The sequence below is a fragment of the Coffea arabica genome, chromosome 2c (assembly GCF_036785885.1).
Source record: "Coffea arabica cultivar ET-39 chromosome 2c, Coffea Arabica ET-39 HiFi, whole genome shotgun sequence".
Taxonomy (NCBI): domain Eukaryota; kingdom Viridiplantae; phylum Streptophyta; class Magnoliopsida; order Gentianales; family Rubiaceae; genus Coffea; species Coffea arabica.
Genome location: NC_092312.1, coordinates 620,376 through 638,861, shown reverse-complemented (window position 1 = coordinate 638,861; position 18,486 = coordinate 620,376). Strand labels below are relative to the sequence as shown.

Here is an 18,486-nt window from a genome sequence, read left to right as displayed (position 1 = left end):
TCTGAGTTGGCTCAAACCATCCAAAAAAATTTTCCTTTTTTAATGTAATATTTGAGCACTAATTTCATAAACTCACGAGTCACGATAGCTTGGAAAGTTATATGCGCTTGCGTTATTCCGTGAGTGTCAAATCAAAACTTAGAGAAGTCCAACTAAACAATGGTACATTACTACAAATTAGATAAGTTAGCGACCCAACCTCTCTGATACAGCTATAAAAATCTTTGAAGTAGCTCAGGATCCATGCATTTGTTGTTGTTGGAATATTGATGCATTAAGCTCTTTCATTTTTGCATTTCCGATTCAACATTCGTGACAGCAATAAGTATAGGATCCATGCATTTGTCGGGGGATCATGCTTAGAAAAGAGGGGGAGTGGGATGGGGAACAAAGGAAGGAAGAGAGTGTTGGAAAAACGGCTCGAACAATGCTAACACTTGAACACTTGAGTCGTGCTTGAAAGTACTGTCCTAAGAAACTGTTTCAGAGTATCGAAATGTTTCCCCAGAATTAAACAAGTCTTCCTCTATTTTGTGAGAGGGATGTAGAACCAGCAAAATTTTGTTCCAACACCAGCAGGTAAAATAAAAAAAAAATTAAGGAAAGCAAATAGAGGAGAAGGAAGAAAGAGTTCACTAACAGGAAAGCAAATAGAGGAGAAAGAATAGGGAGTTCACGAAGTGTAGTCTTTGTTGACCAGCGTGCAAATGAACCTGACAAATGGTTCTATTTATAGGCTACAGGATACGGAATAGAGTGATAGAGGATAGGATTTTGAGAGCTGATTTAGCATTTGAAGTGGTCAGAGGTCTATCCTCTATTGTGAAAGCCGAAATGTTTGAAATAGTCAAATCAAGCACGTGAACAATTCCTTTGGCTAAAACATATCAACTAGCCTTCTGACTTTGCCTTTTAGGCCTTATCAAAATTTTGTCGTTGAAAAAATTATCCCTAAGAATAGGAACAGACGTTTGGAAAGCTTTATCAGATAACCTCTTATCATAACAAACATAATAAAATCTTTTGAAATATCTATCATTCACAACAATTTCCCACCTATTTCAAAAGATTTTGGGCAAAAGAGTATAAATATTTGCTGGATTTGTCTGAGCTCAATGTAATCAGTTTGGTGTCTTTTGGACTATGAACCAAACTTAAATTGATAAAATATGTCTTACAGAATTATTTGTGAAAAAATATCTTTCTATGAACCAATAATTATTGTAGTTTGACAAAGATCTTATCAATCACATTATAACCCATAATTTTGCTGTTCAATGCAGTTTCGCGCATTTAGGCCATGTGCCTGTCTGGTTGTTCATGAGAGCTCTAAAGATTCGACTAAAAATCTTATAGGAGCGGCCCCACTCCACTCACATATAGGTGAATTTATCAAGTGTGTACTGCTTTAAATACACCTCCCTAAAGGGATATAAATTCATTAAGAGTATTAAACTCAACCTCACAATTACTGGCAGTCAAAGCACTTATCTTTGAAGGGACTTAAATTTCAAGTGATTTATAGTCAATATCGACTTGTTATTACCCATATGAACCTATTTCATGGGATCACCAATCATATAGGTTGGGTTACCATCTTTATTGACAACCGTTGGCCCAAGTCCCATCTCTCTTGTAATTTGAAGAATTAATTTTCTTTCTACAGGTTTAGTTAGAGGATCGGTCAAATTCAACTATGACTTCACAAAATCAATAGAAATAATTCCATCCCTAAGCAGCTGCTTTATGACATCATATCTTAATCTCATGTGTCGACTTTTACAATTATAGGATTTATTTTTTGCAATAGCAATTGCCGTTTCACAGTCACATTGTATAGACACAGGAGGCAACAGATCCTTAATAGGAGGAATATTGACTAAGAAATTTCTTAACCAATCTGCCTCAGAGCCAGTCAACTCTAGAGCTATGAACTCCGATTCCATAGTTGACCGAGCAATAATTGTCTGTCTGGTTGATTTTCATGCTACCGCACCACCACCAAGGGTGAACACATAACCACTAGTGAATTTTGTATCGTTTGGATCAGAGATCCAGTTAGCATCACTGTAACCCTCTAATACAGTGAAAAATCCACTATATAGGATACCAAAATTCATGGTACCTCTCAAATATTTCATTAGTCTGATTAATGCAAACCAATGCTCACGATTGGGATAGTGAGTATATCTACTCAGTCTACATACAGTATAAACTATATCCGGTCTAGTGAGATTCATCAGATACATCAGACTCCCAATGATTTGAACATATTTAGACTGAGCAATTGGGTCGCCATTATTTTTTCTCAATTGAGTGTTAGCGTCATAAGGAGTACTCACAGGTGTCGCGTCATAATTTTCAAACTTCTCAAGAAGTTTCTCTGTATAATGTTCTTGTGACAACATTATACCATCAGCTCTCCTTATGATATTAACACCCAATATTATTTTGGCTTCACCTAAGTCTTTCATATCAAAATTAAAGGACAAAAAGTATTTAGTACTATTTACAATATCTAGACTAGTACCAAATATAAGTATGTCATCCACATATAAGCTGATTATCACATATTGATCATTTATAATTTTGACATACACACATTTATCCACTTCTACAGACGAGAATCCATCTTTTATCAACACTTGATCAAATTTCTCATGCCACTGTTTAGGAGCTTGTTTTAGGCCATAAAAAGATTTAATTAGTTTACAAGTCTTATTTTCTTGTCCAGATACAATACACCTCTCAAGTTGAAACACATAAATTTCTTCCTCTAAATCACCATTTAGAAAGGCTGTTTTGACATCCACTTGATGAATTACAAGTTTAAAGATAGAGGTTAAAGCAAATAAAACTCGAATAGATGCAATTCTTGTTACTGGTGCAAATGTATCAAAATAGTCAATATTTTGTTTTTGAGAAAATCCTTTTGCTACTAAACGAGCTTTGTACTTTTCTATAGAGCCATCAGAGTTATATTTACTTTTAAAAATTCACTTGCAACCAATAGATTTTGCACCAGGAGGTAAATCTACAAAAATTCAAATTTTATTTGACAAGATAGAATCGATTTCAGTTTTAATTGCTTCTTTCCAAAATTTACAATCAAGGGAAGAAATAGCATCGAAATATGTTAAAGGGTCATTATCAACAAGAAAAGTTTAAAAATCATTTCCATAAGAAAATTCTTTTTCTTGGCCTTTTACTCCTTCTTAATTCATCATTCGGGATTATTTCTCTATTTATTTCAACAGGTGTATGAGAAATTTTACTAGACAGTGGAAAAATGTGTTTAAAAAATTCAGCATTTTTTGTCTCAATAATTGTATTACAATCAAGCACATCACTTCTTAAAACAAGAAATCTATACGCAGCACTATATTCAGCATATCCAATAAACATACAATCAGAAGTTTTAGAATCTAATTTTCTTTTTTTAGATTCAGGCAATAATACTTTAGCAAGACACCCCCATACTTTTAAATATTTCAAATTAGGTTTATAATTTTTTTATGACTCGTGAGGGGTTTTACCAGTTTTCTTATGAGGTATCCTATTTTATAAGTGACATGCAGATAAAATAGCTTCTCCCCATAAATTATCAGGAGCATGAGAACTAACTAACATAGAATTCATCATTTCTTTTAATGTTCTATTTTTTCTTTCAGCTACTCTATTAGATTCTGGCGAATAAGGAGGTGTTGTTTCGTGTATTATGCCTTCATGTTCATAAAATTTATCTAAGGCTAAATATCCGCCTCCTCTATCAGACCTAATTCTTTTTATCTTCTTATTAAGTTAATTTTCTACCTCAGGCTTATAAGATAAGAAGGCATTATGAGTATCATCTTTATTTCTAAGTATGTAAAGTTTAGTATATCTAGAGTAGTCATCGACAAAGGTGACATAATATTTTTTTCCTTCTCTAGTCATAGTTTGTTTAAATCACCTAAATCTGTGTGGATTAGATTTAATAGTTCAGTTTCTCTTTGAATAGTTATACAAGTCTTCTTTGTCATTTTAGTTTCTGCACATATCTCATATTGAAATTAGACCACAAGATTGCATTTTCTTTATATAACTAATATTAACATGTCCTAATCTTGCATGCCATAAAGAAATCGAGTCAACAATAGAATCAGAAGAAGAAGCATTCTCATTTATCACATTGAAAATGTTAAGTACAAAAAGTTCCTGATTACAATAGCCCTTGCCGACAAATACATTATTTTTAGTCATTATAATCTTTCCAAATTTAAATGACACTTTCACTCCAACTTTTCCTAACAATGCTACGGAAACCAGATTTGCCAGAATGTTGAGCACATGCAGCACATTATTGAGAGCCAAAGTTTTTCCTGAATTGAGTTTCAGGAATACTTTGCCCTTATCCAGAACATTAGCCGTTCGTGAGTCATCAAGGTAGACCACTTCTTCATCATCCCCTATAGGAGTATATGAGGAAAATGCTTCTCGATTTGCACATATGTGTCGAGTAGCCCCAGAGTCTACCACCCACTCTTTGACATTGGCTGCAATGTTCACTTGAGAGATGACAGCAACAATTATATCATCTTCTTCGGTTAAGTGCACCTTAAGAGGATTACCATTTGCTCTGTCACCTTTATTAAGTCTACATTGTAATGCATGATGTCCTGATTTTCTACAATAAAAGCAATTGACTTTCCTTTTCTTAAAGTTGGGATTGTTAGACTTGAAATTAAAATTTTTGGGCTTGTAATTCTGAGATTTATTGGCGTACATTTTATTATTGCCTTGTACTAGATTGGTTTTGAAAGCCATCTCCTTTGCCTTGGTAACTCTAAACTCCCTTTTGTTTGAATCCTCAACGAGGATGTGCTTCACGAGCTCATCCATGGTATAATTTTTCTCCTTGTGTTTCAAGTTTTTTTTATAGTCGGCCCATGACTCAGGTAGCTTTTCAATCAGCATGCCTGTAGCGAATTTCTCAGGAAGATTGATGTCTTCATTTTTCAAGTCTTCTAGCAGCATTTCATATTCGGTGATTTGAATTTTCATCTCCTTGTCATCAATCATTTGCCATTGGTTGTATTTTCCTACGACGAATTTTTGCTTGGTTGCATCTTCGACAGTAAATTTTGTTATCAAGGCTTCCCAAATTGCCTTGGCTTCTTTGCTGCTACAGTAGACGTCAAATAATTCATTAGAGAGTGTTTGAAGGATAGTGTGTCGACATACCATATTAGTATATTGCCATGCTTCTTGAGTCTTGGCATCCGTAATTGCAGAAGGTTGAGATTCAGTGAGCGCATAAGCTACTCCGTGGATGTCAAGTAGAGAGTGCACACGTTCTTGCCATCTTTTAAAATTTTCATTGGCGAAAATTTCAATTTTGGATACATCCGGAAAGGGCTTGGCGAATGGTAGTGCCAGTGCAACAGTTGCTGATGAAGGCTGTGGGGTGCTAACATTGTCAGATGCCATAGTTTCTTAGAATGTTGGAGAAATGGCCCGAACAATGCTAACACTTGAACACTTGAGTCGTGCTTGAAAGCACTGTCCTAAGAAACTATTTCAGAGTATCGAAATGTTTCCCCAGGATTAAACAAGTCTTCCTCTGTTTAGTGAGAGGGATGTAGAACCAGCAAAATTTCATTCCAACACCAGCAGGTAAAATAAAAAAAAAATTAAGGAAAGCAAATAGAGGAGAAGGAAGAAAGAGTTCACGAACAAGAAAGCAAATAGAGGAGAAGGAATAGGGAGTTCACGAAGTGTAGTCTTCGTTGATCAGCGTGCAAATGAACTCGACAAATGGTTATATTTATAGGCTACAAGATACGGAATAGAGTGATAGAGGATAGGATTTTGAGAGTTGATTTTTCGTGAGGATATGCATGCATCTCGTACCAGATTTAGCATTTGAAGTGGTCAGAGGTCTATCCTCTATTGTGAAAGCCGAAATGTTTGAAATAGTCAAAGCAAGCACGTGAACAATTCCTTTGGCTAAAACATATTAACTAGCGTTCTGACTTTGCCTTTTAGGCCTTATCAAAATTTTGTCGTTGAAAAAATTCTCCCTAAGAATAGGAACAGACGTTTGGAAAGCTTTATTAGATAACCTCTTATCATAACAAGCATAATAAAATCTTTTGAAATATCTATCATTCACAACAGAGAGGAGGAGGAAGAGGGTGATATATATATATTTTTAATAATGATAACATTTATCTAACCTATTTTATCATATTTTAGGGGAAAGGAGAATCTAATCGATGGAAAATTCCATTGAAGGAAACCACTGAAGTGGCTGATGAGAAAGGTAACTTTCGTGTCTTTCAAAAGTACTTTAAAATTTTTAAAATCTTAAAAACATCTTAAAACGATTAAACTTTAATTTTTTTAAAAATACAGTACTTTTTAAAAACACTGCAAAAAGCATTTAATTCATAATGACTCTAGCATATTCAATCACCACTAATTAGCGCCACAAGTCCATCTGATTAATAATTGTTAATGGGAAGATTTGATATATATGAAATCAAAAAATATACTCACAAAAAATATACAATTTTTTTGATAAAAAAAAACTAGCAACTAGCGGGCTTGCGCGGCTGCGCCTCCCCTAATTTCTTTTGGTCCACGAGGTCAGAGAGTCAACTAGACTCGTTTTATGCCATTTCCATCGATCCTAGAACAAGTCGAGAATTAATCGGAGAAGCGAAAGCTTTTTCCAACTTCTGCTGTTTTGCACCTATTTCTTCATTTATTCACTAGTTAACGTTGCAAGTTTTCTTGCCACTTACCCTTTCGGAGGCTTCTTTTTTTTTTTCCTCTCTCTCTCTCTCTTTCTCTCTAAATCATCCGTTTAAAACTCCCCCCCTCCCTTTAAGGGTTTTTTGTTTTTTTGGGGAGGTGGGGTGGTGTTGGTTTGTGTGCTTAAGGAACCAAATAAGAAATAGGAATAATTTCACAAACATCCCTTAAGATTTTTAACAATTATAAAGAGCTCTCTTTAACTTTTAAAAATTACATATGTCTCCCTATTTTTACTGTTTAGTAATAATATTGGTCCAATAAGATAGATTTTCTCACAAAAATCATAAATTGTCCTTTTGTACAAAACTAAGAAAAAAATAAAGTATATTTAATCATTTTCTTCCATATTTTGCACAAATCAACAAGTTTAATCCTGAACGATCGTTCAAATATAAGTTTTAAAATCAAATAACCATCCAAAAGATTACAAATTGTATATACATAATCAATACTCGTCATACAAAAAAAAAAAAGAAATAAAACACACACAAACCCCATTGATAACCAATTTTATACCCCAAATTTTCAATGTTCAAATACTTTTTCAATACAAGTTAATCTGATCTAGAACCATCAGTACAACCCTTCTATGGTTTTAAAAATATAAATATCTCAAAAGTAAAGAACAAATTTTACCTCCACAATAAAATTATAATAAAAATTTTCTAATTTAATGAAAGAAATCCTTACGTAAATATTGATATTTTATAAAAGTTTTTCTTGACAACAAATAAAATATGCCAAATTTCACATCTTTAGTTTTTCTTCCTATTTCAATTATCAATTTTATTATTTTTTTTTCCATCATTGGGAGTCTCTTTGTTTCCTTCTTGTTTGATATATAATTTGCTCCATCGATTGATTTTGTAATTTCAATTTGCTAATATCCATAAATATGAAGATAATAAAAAGAGGTTACATTAACTAGAAAAAAGAGAAGCTAAAATAGACAAGAGACAGAAAAAAAAATATTTTTTGGATTATGTAAATTACTGCCTTAAATTTAAAATTGTCTACCAAGTAGAGGACATTATACGCATTTTACTATGTCAAGGGAGGTAAATATAATTTTTAAAACTTGAGAGGAGTCGAGTGAAATTGTCTGAAACCTGAGGGAGGTTTTTGAAATTATCCCTAAGAATTATAAGCAAAAAGAAAAGGGCGTGCCCAAAAGTCCAATTTTAGTTACAAATATTTATATATTTAACATAAATTAAATGAATAAAATGCACATAAAGAGCGAATATTTTACTCATGTAATAGATGAAAGTTATAAAAAATTAATACTTTATGAGTCATTTCTTTTTTTTTTAAAAAATATTTAATTTATATTAAATAAATAACCTACCGATTTCCTTTTTACAAGAATATTACTGTAACATTTTTTGAATTTTACCTACAATATTGATATATTTATCACAAATTAAATGTTTGAAAGTAAAATACCCGTAAAGAGTCAGTATTTTAAATGAGTAATACGTATTTACCCATAAATTATACTCGTTAAAGTTTATTAATTGTTAATTGATTTATAGTACTTTGTCATTCATTGGACATATAACACAAAGAGCAAATCTGGTGCAAAATTCTAATTTCACTCCCTAAAATAATATTTTAATCGTTTGGACTAAATTTGCAAAGAATTAGTAATCTCAGGGGAGGGCAGTGTAATTTTTAAAACCACATGAGAGGTCAGTGCAAATGTCAGAAACCTGCAATTATCCCAAAAAAAAAAAAAAAAAAAAAGAAGGGCGTGCCCAAAAGTCGAAGTGTAAAATAGCGATTGGTTGTAGACTTTGAGTCAACCAAAACTACTTCTTCCGTACCATCGCTGCCAAGGGGAGAGCCTTACGTATAATTATATATATACGCAGGGGGACGAAGCAATTTCCAGGCAGAAGCCTAAAGCCTAAATAATTGGAGCGGCGGTGCAGCACTGTACTCGTCCTAACGGTTACGGCCTGCTTCAGCATCCCTTCTTAATTTTTATATTTATTTTATGTTTCTACTTTCCAGTGGCCTGCAAGTTCCATGGAAACTAAAGTTATTTCCAGCGGAATCAAGTATACGAGCCTCCCCGAAAGCTACGTCCGTCCAGAATCCGAAAGGCCAAGACTCTCTGAAGTTTCCGATTGCCAAAATGTCCCGGTAGTTGACCTAGGCTTCGGGGATAGGAACCTCGTGGTCCGACAAATTGGCGATGCGTGTCGGGACTATGGTTTTTTCCAGGTTCGCAAACTAATATTTTCATTTTTCCAGCGGTCATTTTCAGCTTCAGACTCTTTTTCCCTTTCTCCTGGCATTTTCATTTATGGGTGAAAACAGTACCACGTCTTGCTCCAGAGATTTATCATTCGTGTCACATGGAAAATATCCCTAATTTTGTTCTTCTGTGGGATCACTTCACCAGGTAATAAATCACGGGGTTTCCAAGGATGCGGTGGACAAAATGCTTGAGACGGCGACGGAATTCTTCAGTCTCCCGGTTGAAGAGAAGCTCAAGTTGTACTCCGACGATCCATCCAAAACCACGAGGCTTTCAACAAGCTTTAATGTGAAAAAGGAGACCGTGCACAATTGGAGAGACTATCTGCGGCTTCACTGCTATCCCTTGGAAAAATATGTCCCCGAATGGCCTTCCAACCCGCCATCTTTCAAGTAAGTTTACTCTTCTGAATCTGTCTTCCGTCTCCTGATTGCATTACTACTAGATACTACTGTTGCTCCGTGCCCGTGAGATGATAATGCAAGTAATGCAAATCGTCAGCAAAGTTCTTTTCTCCCATTTTCACGATCATCTATTTATCCCTTCATTTAGGTGGCCACTCTGATTGCATGGTGGGAGGGGATTAGGTGGACTACCTTCATGTAATTAATTAACATTGCAATTAATTAACACAGTAACATTTATCGCGTACGCGTCTGATAATATTATGGCAACAAAGAGATCTTTTACACGTGATTCGTTTCTAGACTCTTTATTAAATAGGTAATAAAAATTTCCGAGGTCCCGTCTCAAGTACCATGACAAAGATACGCAGTACAATTACCGAATTGACCATGGCCCTACTAAAAATCCTGGTAAATTGGTTCAGAATTGAGAACTTGTGCTTGTTCTTTTTCCTGTTATGCTTTGATCTTTTCATGATTTCAAAAGCGAAACTTTCCATTTTATGAGGTCATCCAAACTAACTATTCAACCAAATACTAATGTTCCTCGCACTCTCCCGGGTGTTGCGGTCGTGTTCCAACATCTCATGGCTTCCTTTGTTTGTAGTGAAAGGTTTCGCGACTATGGATGTCCCGCACGCAGTGGAGTCTCCGTGTGGGCACCAAGACGTTTTTATTATACTCTTTTTTTTCTTTTTTTTTTTTTTAAAAAAAAAAAAACAACAAATGCATTGGCACTGAACTCGTAGTAGTGGCGGTGGTGGTGGTGTAGTACTTTAAGCAACGTGCTCGTAAAAGCAAATAGGACGAAAGTCTTTATAGAAATGCTCCCTGGATGCACCTAGCAATTACAATTATTGCTAGGTGCATCCAGGGACTCCGTTGTAGGTGCTGCGACAACAGAGGAAGATCAATTTGAACCGCTGATTTTATATTTATTTATTTGAATTTAAAATCTAGCAGTTTAGGTGAAGCTGAACTTTAAAATTGGCCTAACAGTTTAGCCCATGAATTTCATAATGTGCAACTTTCGCAAGTTTCCTAGGAGGGTTTGTTCTTTCCGATCAAAATTCTTCTTCTTCTTCTGTACTAACTAATACGAGAAGTGATTGGAAAGAACAATTAAAGGTCCGGTCCACCTCTGGACCTTAAATTGCGGTGACTAGTTTCAATTAATCCTCCTCCTCCGGATTCTTGAATGATGGCAGGATCAAACCTTCATCACTAGTACCAGTATTATATTCAAAAAAAAAGTTGAGCATTAGAAAATTGAAAAGCCACCGCGGGTGTGAACTATTCAATCAGCTGCTGTGAGAATGAGAATCTTCCATCCGCGGGTGTTGAAAAGTAACACTCCACTGCTCGAAAAGTATGTCCAAGATTTTTTCCTCTTTTTTTTTTTTGGGGAGGGGGGGGGGGTGCTAGTGGAGTGCGCTAGAATGCTAGTACTCGTACTCAGTAGTGTATAGAAGAAGAAGAGTAATAGGAGGGCCGCGTACTAGAAGGTGATGCGTCATGTGCAACTCATTTAAGTGTTGTCCACTCTAATAATCCATCGGAGGAATGAGATCAGAGTGCAATTTTCAATACTTTCGGCGCCGTTGGATGAGGGGGATGACGCAGCCGATGACGTTAGAGGGCTGACCTCATTTTATTAGTGGCAGTGACTAGTAGGCCACGTACAGGTACAGGCTGGTCCTGGTGCTACAGTTCGTTGGGCGGAGTTTTCTAGGATGCGTCGTCTAGTCTGTCTGACCGTGCCCCCCCTCCCCAACTAGAAAATTTAAAAAAAATCCCTTCCTAGTCTAACAAATGGGCGGATGACGTCACATCACAAACTCCGCGTTGACGTAGGCAGGCATCGAATCCCTCCCTCCCCATGTGTGTGTGCTGCTAGCCTACAATGTACGCGGTACATAGAGAGAGATGGGAGGGTATGGTTGTGTCAATGACTGTGCTGTCCCTTGCTGCAAAACCAAAACCAAAACCAAAGCCAAAGGAGTCGGCAAGCAAACGCAAACTCTACATTTGCGGCAGTTTTTGTCATTTTATGCGGTCCACACATTTTTTGCGCGGTGGGGTCGGTCCTGAACAACTGCTCACTGCTTCTCAATTAAAATTAAAACTTTAAAACCAATCGCGCTTAAAGTTAAAGCCTTTTTTCCTTTTCTTTAAAGAAAGATTGGAAAGCGAAAAAGTTTAGGGGCAAAGGCCGTGGTAGGACCCATCCGCGGAAGACGATTTTGTGATTTTCTTAATGTCTTCTTTTCTTTTTTCTTTCTAAGGTTGGAAAAAGGTACTTTTATTAAGCTCTTTTTTGTTTTTTGGTTCCAATAATCACTTCTCTTTAGGAATTTTTTTTTTTTTTGGAAAGAAATAAACAAGAACAGACCCGTCCGTGGCCTGCCAAATTAGTAGGAATTGACAATCCAATGCATATCCAGAAAACGTAAGCTTGAAAGCTTTGCCTTGGAAATTTGGATCAAATACACCGAATAATATGCATTTTTTAGCGATCAATAATTGAGTGGGCACTCAATTCTGTGTTTACTACTACTACTACTATTACTGTTTCCCTGATTGATGTTACGGCGGGTCGAGGGTGGCTTAATGCATTAGTATAATGTTGCATTCATGAATCTTTTGTCTATGTACATACATATATGTATGTATTTATCGATACATCATCGTTTTGCCAGCATCAGATCAGCATAAATAAAGGGTGAATGGTATAATAGGAGGAGACTAAAGAGAATACGATTTTTCCTTTCAGTCAAGCATTCAGGGCATCGTGTTTCAGGCCTACACATTTTGTCAATTCTGGCGACTAAAGGAAAAAAGGAAAAAAAAAATGCTTGGTCGGTTCCTGGAAAGAAAAAGCAAATATTTGCTCTCTTTTCTTGCTTTTTTACAGAGAGTCAAACTAAGGCCCTGTTATGTAAAGTGTGTTTTCTTTTCTAGGCCTTTCTACTTTTAGCACAAAAAAGAAGAGTTTCTTTTCTAGATCGTAAATGACCCAAATAGAGACTATTCTGGTCTTTTCGTGCATCGAAACGCATGGAATGCTTGGCCGGGGGGGGGGGGGGTGGGGGGACCGTGTTCCGCGTTGGTGGTTTCTGTCCAGAATCATCAACCCGACGCCATGGATGGATGACGATGGTGGACAGGCGGATGCTGGACCATTTTTGCAATATTTCAATCAGCGGTGGTATGCGACGTAGCCTCTGCAGCCGAGCGCTCCTATGGTGTAAGATGGGCTTGGGCTTTTCTAGGCCCTGATTGATATGATTGGGGTAATTCGCCCCATATGATGTAGGGATTTTGTGGAAAAAAATAACGAAAGCCCAGAGTGCAATTGTCACTTTTAAACACACCGAGGCTGCGATTGCTCATACGAAACCAGCCCCACGGTCCACCAAAAAAAGAGAAACTGGTGTTGACTTTGACTCCGCTCCTCCTGGTCGTCGTCATCAGAATTCAGAACCGACTTTAGGCTAAGTTTGGGAGTTTAGGATAGAAAAGAGAAGAAGGGAAAACTTAAGTTACGAGAGGAGAGAAGAGAAGGGATTGTTGTGTTGTTTGGGAGTTTTGAGAATTAGTCGAATGATTTTGGATATAAAAGTCATTAAATATTTGTTCAACACATTTTTAAGGATAAAATAGGTATTTTAAAAAACTTTCATAAGGTTCCTCCAATTTTCTTTCCATTTCTCTCCAATTTGGGAGAAAAACTTTTACTTACTATTTATCCTCGTAAATCCTTTCATTTCTCTTCTTTTCTTTCCTAATAAAAACTAGCAAGCGAAGAAAATGTTCACTTTCTCTTCTTTCCCCTTCTTTTCTCTCAAAATCATCCACTCTCAAACGAACCCTTAGTTTCGAGCACCAGCCATAATTAACCTCCGGAAAATAACACTACTGGAGACTTTGGCAATGGTTTTAACTACATTTTCAATATATTTTAAACACAAAAATTAGTGAGGGGAAATATAATAATTAATTTGGGTTGATAGGGAAATGGTGAGTAATTACTGCGTACAAATACGGGAACTTGGGTTGAGATTGGAGGAAGCCATCGCAGAGAGCCTAGGCCTGGACAAGGAATGCATCAAGAAGGTGTTGGGTGATCAAGGACAGCACATGGCCGTCAACTATTATCCTCCGTGTCCACAACCCGATTTGACCTATGGCTTGCCCGGACACACTGATCCTAATGCCCTCACTATTCTGCTTCAAGATTTGAACGTCGCTGGTCTTCAAGTCCTTAGAGATGGCAGATGGTTAGCCGTGAAACCCCATCCCGATGCCTTTGTCGTCAACATCGGCGATCAGTTACAGGTATACCGTATACCTTCCCCCGTCGTCGGATCCTTTTATTAGAATTATTTTTTGAAGACGATTTTGATTCCCGTGACTTTAATCAAATTAGGCTCTAAGCAATGGGATTTACAAGAGTGTATGGCATCGAGCTGTCGTCAATGCTGATCAACCAAGGCTGTCAGTGGCTTCCTTCCTCTGTCCCTGTGACCATGCCGTAATCAGCGCCCCGAAGCCTCTCACAGCAGATGGTTCCCCAGTCGTATACAGGGATTTCACCTATGCCCAGTACTACAAGAAGTTCTGGAGCAGGAACCTGGACCAGGAACACTGTTTGGAACTTTTCAAGAACTAATGGGAATCCCCGGGCATTCCATTGAGTTTTTGCTTCCTTCAGGTCCCCCAACTTTTTTCCCTTCCATTATTCGGCTGCTTCCAACTAGTTAGTTTCTGGTATTTGTACTCTTTGTGAATAACGGATGGGATACCAATGTAGTAGCACTTGTCCTTTCATTGTCATGATAACCTTCTCCATTTGTTCTGCTTCTGTCCAGTTATTTATATTTGTTTGTGCGTTGTGGGAGGGGTTCAACCGTGCGTGTTAACTCCAGGCCGGAGCAGGAAGGATTTTATCCATGGGTGCGGCTTCAAGAGTTGTTGACTTCAATCGGGGCGACTGCTTAGATGACATGACCGAGCCACAATAAACGGGATTCAGAATTTAATAAATCTTTCTTTATTTTTTTTTTCATTTTTTATTGGTGAAATAAGTGGAGAAATCTTTACATGTGTCTGTGCTTGAGACTTGTAAGGATTACTCAAAAACCTCTCGTTCCCTGCCCTCGTTGGTTCTGCACTTGGTCTATTGAGTACAGGATGATTGTGTTATGTGTTTGTAAATTAATGATCCTTCTTTGGTCCATTTAATTTTCGCCAGATAATTAATTGCTGCCAGGCTTACTTCTTCCCCTGTATAATTGTTGAGCAACCATACGAGGCATCTCTAGACTTTATATGAACCGGTTGGTTATGACTTACAAAGCAAGGTACATCATTGACTATCTCATCAATATCGACTGCTTCCTTGCATGCTAATTTTCCAGGATGATAATACATGATCACGCTCCGAGACCCCTTCTGGTGGATATAGCGGGTGTCTGGGTTGAAAGTAGCAGATGTTATCAGAACTGCGGCCCACAACACGATCCACTCTGCCTGGATATCATGACTTTTGCCGAATGAAATAAACCTAATCCCAGAGTTAATACCAAAAGCCGGCAACTCTTGGTACAATCCCAGGTACTTATCTATCCAACTAACCCAACCCCCGACCCGACGTGGGATAAACTACTCTAGGTGTTCCCAACCTAAGCTAAGAACCCCGGCACATGAACTAAGCATGCTAATCCTAACGAGCAGTTTGTCTTTTTTCGACTCAAAGCAATTGACTTTTGCCGAATGAAATAAACCTAATCCCAGGCAATTGACTTTGCCTGGATATCACGACGCTTCACCTAAACCACTCTTGACTCTGCCTCCTGGGCAGTAGACACTCGACGCTAGACGCTAGACACTGGGCTCGGCTGTCATAATTAATATTTACTCAGGACAGTGCTTTTTTCCATCACTAGATATGAGAAACAACGGGAAAAGGAGGATGATGCCACTTTAGTTTCAGGAAATAAGTAAACTAATTATAAATAAACATGCACAAAAAAAAAAAAAGGTATTGATTTCATTCACTTTCTTATTCCGTTTCAATGCTGCTGTGAAATAATAGTAATACAGAAGGAAGGTTCATTAGTAGACGGCTATACTGATTAGAAACCACCAATCCAATCACGCAAGAGAAAAAATGACGTCTCCCAAAACAAAGGGTTCATTCAAGCAAGTAAGCCTTCATTTGCACAGCTCCATGATCCAGGTATTGACAGCAGAGCAAACCTTGCGGAATTCTTTGAATCCAGCCCCCTTTGCCAAGGCCTCGAATTCCTTCTCAGTCCTCTCTTTCCCACCAGGGTTGTGGGCCAACATGACGACATCAACGTGGACGACATTCTGAGTAGCGAGCGAGGTGTCTGGGGCTTCCGGAAGGACACATTCGGCAAGGATCACCTTCCCGTTGTCCGGAAGTGCTTGGTAGCAGTTCTTCAAGAGTTTCCGGCAGTGGTCGTCGCTCCAATCATGGCAAATCCACTTCATGAAAATGGCATCCCCTTTAGGGACGCTAACAAACATATCCCCACCCACATGCTCCACCCCGGAATGAGACGGGGCGTCCTCTACGACGTGCGGGAGCTCAAAGTTGATGCCCTTGATCGTGGGATATTTGCTGATGATCATATTGAGCGTAGCCCCAGTTCCACCTCCCACGTCGACCACCGTCTTCAGACCCTCAAACCCTCTGTAAACTTCCAAAATCTTCTTCATGGTAATGGTGGAGTGATTAGACATTCCCTGGTTAAACACCTTGTTGAATCTGGGATCGGTTCCGTGATATTCGAATGCAGTCATTCCGTAGGCCTTGTTGAAAGGGATTCCTCCATCAAGAACCGCATCCTTTAAGTGATACCTGTAGCAGGTAAAATAATTAATGCGGCAAGCTACTAATTTAAGTGCTCAAATTACAAGTTTATAAAGGATCAATTAGTTGAGTTTTGAGCTGATTGGACCAGAGTTAGCAGCATTAATTGATAATCTCAAAGCATTTTTTTTTTCTCAATTTCTTTTTAAAAAAAGATGCATTTTATTATTTTTTACAGAGGGTTTACTGATTCATTCCTCGCACGATTTTCAGCAGAATTGAATAAATCTTGGTGGATCATGACCATGAGCACGCGCAAACTTGGAAAGACAGCAATGAATAAAGGAACAAACAAAACATCGCAATTGAAGTAGGTAAAGCTGGTAAGTCCCACGTATTATCACAATGCGCCATGTGTAGTGTGTGCGTGTTAATTTTATTTTTATGTTTTAAAATTTTGGTTCCGTGTTTGTAATTTCATAGGGGTTAGTTTTGATATTTGATCTTTGGATTAAGCAATTTAGTCTTCTAGCTAACTATTGAAAAAAGAATGGTCGTTGATGTTGGTTAAAAAAGGGATGAGACAGACATTGATGGATTCTGCCAAGCATACAGGAAGAGGAAGAAGATACACACGTAGACATGAATGCGTTATATTATGGATGGAGTAGCGGTATTGCTAATGCCAGGAGTACTATAACTTGAGGAGACAGAGACAGAGGGTAGAGGATGTTACCAGCTTTCCATGAGGACCTTATCTTGATTCATGAGCAAAAGAGGGGCCATGGACACACCATCAGCGTTCTTGGTCAAGAATTTGCAAACAGGGGCCAGACCGTAAAGCCTCTCGACGCCACCATCGGCCAGATTGTTGAGCTTGCAATCGAGGACAGAGTAGGTGGCCAGGAGTCGGAGGATGCGATCAAGCATGATAGGAGCTTCCGGGTTGTGGGTGGGGAGCTGTGCGGCGAGTTCCGATGGGGAGACGTAGGCGCCAGGACCAGCCTTGGCTATAAGCTCCAGGAGGTCAAGTTCGATGGCTGATTTGAGTACCATAGGAAGGACGGATGCACTAGCCAGGCTCATGGCGAATAAGCAAGCTTCCTCCTCTGCCATTATTTGATTTCTTTTTCTTTTTACTCCAACTTCAGCTTCAGAAATCAGAAATGTCCTGGCGGGTAGGTTTGTTTGGCTGGAGAGGAATCAAAGGTGAAGGGAAAAGCTTCCGGGACGAAGGAAAAGGTGAGACTGGAATATGAACGCACCCGGTAGAGCAGAGGGGAGTAGTTTATATACTATGTATGACGTCAAAAATCCTGTGTCTCTGTGTGTGTTTTTGTTTTGTTTTGTTTTGTTTTTCCGGAGGGCTTTTCTTCCCTCATACCCTCGCTCGATGTCACTGTCTGGTGGTTGGTAGAAGTCACCATCGCACCCCACCGCCTCCACCCACCACTGACCGCACACCAACCGCCTTGATCTGGTGTAATCTAATCTCTGTGCATTAGCGTTTCTGAGTGCGATGTTTTACTTAAAAAAATGTCCTACTATTATCCGGAAAATGAAGTTTAGTCGGATGCATTTGCACCAGGATTGGTACTTATACACCTATACCAGTGAAATAAAGATTCATCAAATCGCTATTTGCAATTTAAACGATTGTTTCGTTATCTCGAAGGTCATCTTAGAGTCAAAGAATAACACAATCCGGACGCAGTCATTCACATATCCGTGACTGAAAAGAGGAAGAAGAGGAAGAAAAATATTATTATTGTACTTTTCCATATTGTAAATTAAACATTAGATACTACGCTATTGTCTTGATTCTTCAATAATAAGTTTGTAAGTTATTGAACTTTTACATGTTCCTTGAAAGAAAAAGCTTTTATATGTAAAATATAATATGAAAAGATGTAAGATTGTGGGGTATGTTCGGTTGAAAGTAAAGTATTTTCAGGAGAGCATATTAAGTGACGTGATATTTTAACCACTGAGTTTTGGCTCAATAGCCACAAAAAAGGGATGAAATCCCTATGTGGCTCGTATTTTCACATGCAATGGAAAAAAAATTTAAAAGAGATGCCACAGAGCACATTTTTTGATCTAGTCGAGTCTGTTTAACTGCCCCAAGTCCTTTGTAGAATAGGATATATTAGGTTATACCCTTATACAATCTC

General features: G+C 37.9%; 2 protein-coding genes and 2 long non-coding RNA genes across 6 annotated transcripts; 3 read left to right on the top strand and 1 right to left on the bottom strand.

The window, feature by feature from the left end:
- Positions 1 to 8,693: 8,693 nt before the first annotated feature.
- Positions 8,694 to 14,710, top strand: LOC113724817 (protein DOWNY MILDEW RESISTANCE 6-like). Of its 3 annotated transcripts, none has more exons than XR_011829606.1 (5): positions 8,694 to 9,030; positions 9,212 to 9,459; positions 13,485 to 13,809; positions 13,901 to 14,230; positions 14,343 to 14,710. XR_011829606.1 is itself a non-coding variant. In XM_072073179.1 (5 exons), the coding sequence occupies exons 1-4, from the start codon at positions 8,833 to 8,835 to the stop codon at positions 14,141 to 14,143; spliced, it is 1,014 nt and encodes a 337-aa protein (XP_071929280.1). In that variant the 5' UTR covers positions 8,694 to 8,832; the 3' UTR covers positions 14,144 to 14,185; positions 14,343 to 14,710. The 3 variants fall into 3 exon arrangements, 2 of the variants coding, with proteins under 2 accessions (XP_071929280.1, XP_071929279.1); XM_072073179.1 differs by having other exon boundaries at positions 13,901 to 14,185; XM_072073178.1 differs by having other exon boundaries at positions 13,901 to 14,710.
- On the top strand, positions 10,146 to 10,432 carry LOC140025679 (uncharacterized). Its single transcript, XR_011829628.1, has 2 exons — positions 10,146 to 10,256; positions 10,336 to 10,432. It is a non-coding gene; the product is annotated as an uncharacterized lncRNA (long non-coding RNA).
- Positions 14,711 to 15,503: 793 nt separating the features above from the next.
- Positions 15,504 to 17,659, bottom strand: LOC113724816 (caffeic acid 3-O-methyltransferase). Its single transcript, XM_027247705.2, has 2 exons — positions 17,049 to 17,659; positions 15,504 to 16,360 (listed from the first exon to the last, which is right to left on the bottom strand). Exons 1-2 carry the CDS (start codon positions 17,426 to 17,428, stop codon positions 15,688 to 15,690), a joined length of 1,053 nt encoding a protein of 350 aa, XP_027103506.2. The 5' UTR covers positions 17,429 to 17,659; the 3' UTR covers positions 15,504 to 15,687.
- Positions 16,583 to 17,568, top strand: LOC140025668 (uncharacterized). The gene is made up of 2 exons (XR_011829617.1): positions 16,583 to 16,695; positions 16,889 to 17,568. It is a non-coding gene; the product is annotated as an uncharacterized lncRNA (long non-coding RNA).
- Positions 17,660 to 18,486: the final 827 nt, after the last annotated feature.

What these genes read in the sequence shown, in the direction of transcription:
- LOC113724817 (XM_072073179.1), top strand. Translation starts at nt 8,833, where the DNA reads ATGGAAACTAAAGTTATTTCCAGCGGAATCAAGTATACGAGCCTCCCC. An exon ending in GGGACTATGGTTTTTTCCAG is followed by an intron (nt 9,031 to 9,211) that starts GTTCGCAAACTA and finishes TCACTTCACCAG; the next exon opens with GTAATAAATCACGGGGTTTC. An exon ending in ACATCGGCGATCAGTTACAG is followed by an intron (nt 13,810 to 13,900) that starts GTATACCGTATA and finishes TAATCAAATTAG; the next exon opens with GCTCTAAGCAATGGGATTTA.
- LOC113724816 (XM_027247705.2), bottom strand. Translation starts at nt 17,428, where the DNA reads ATGGCAGAGGAGGAAGCTTGCTTATTCGCCATGAGCCTGGCTAGTGCA. An exon ending in AAGGTCCTCATGGAAAGCTG is followed by an intron (nt 16,361 to 17,048) that starts GTAACATCCTCT and finishes TACCTGCTACAG; the next exon opens with GTATCACTTAAAGGATGCGG.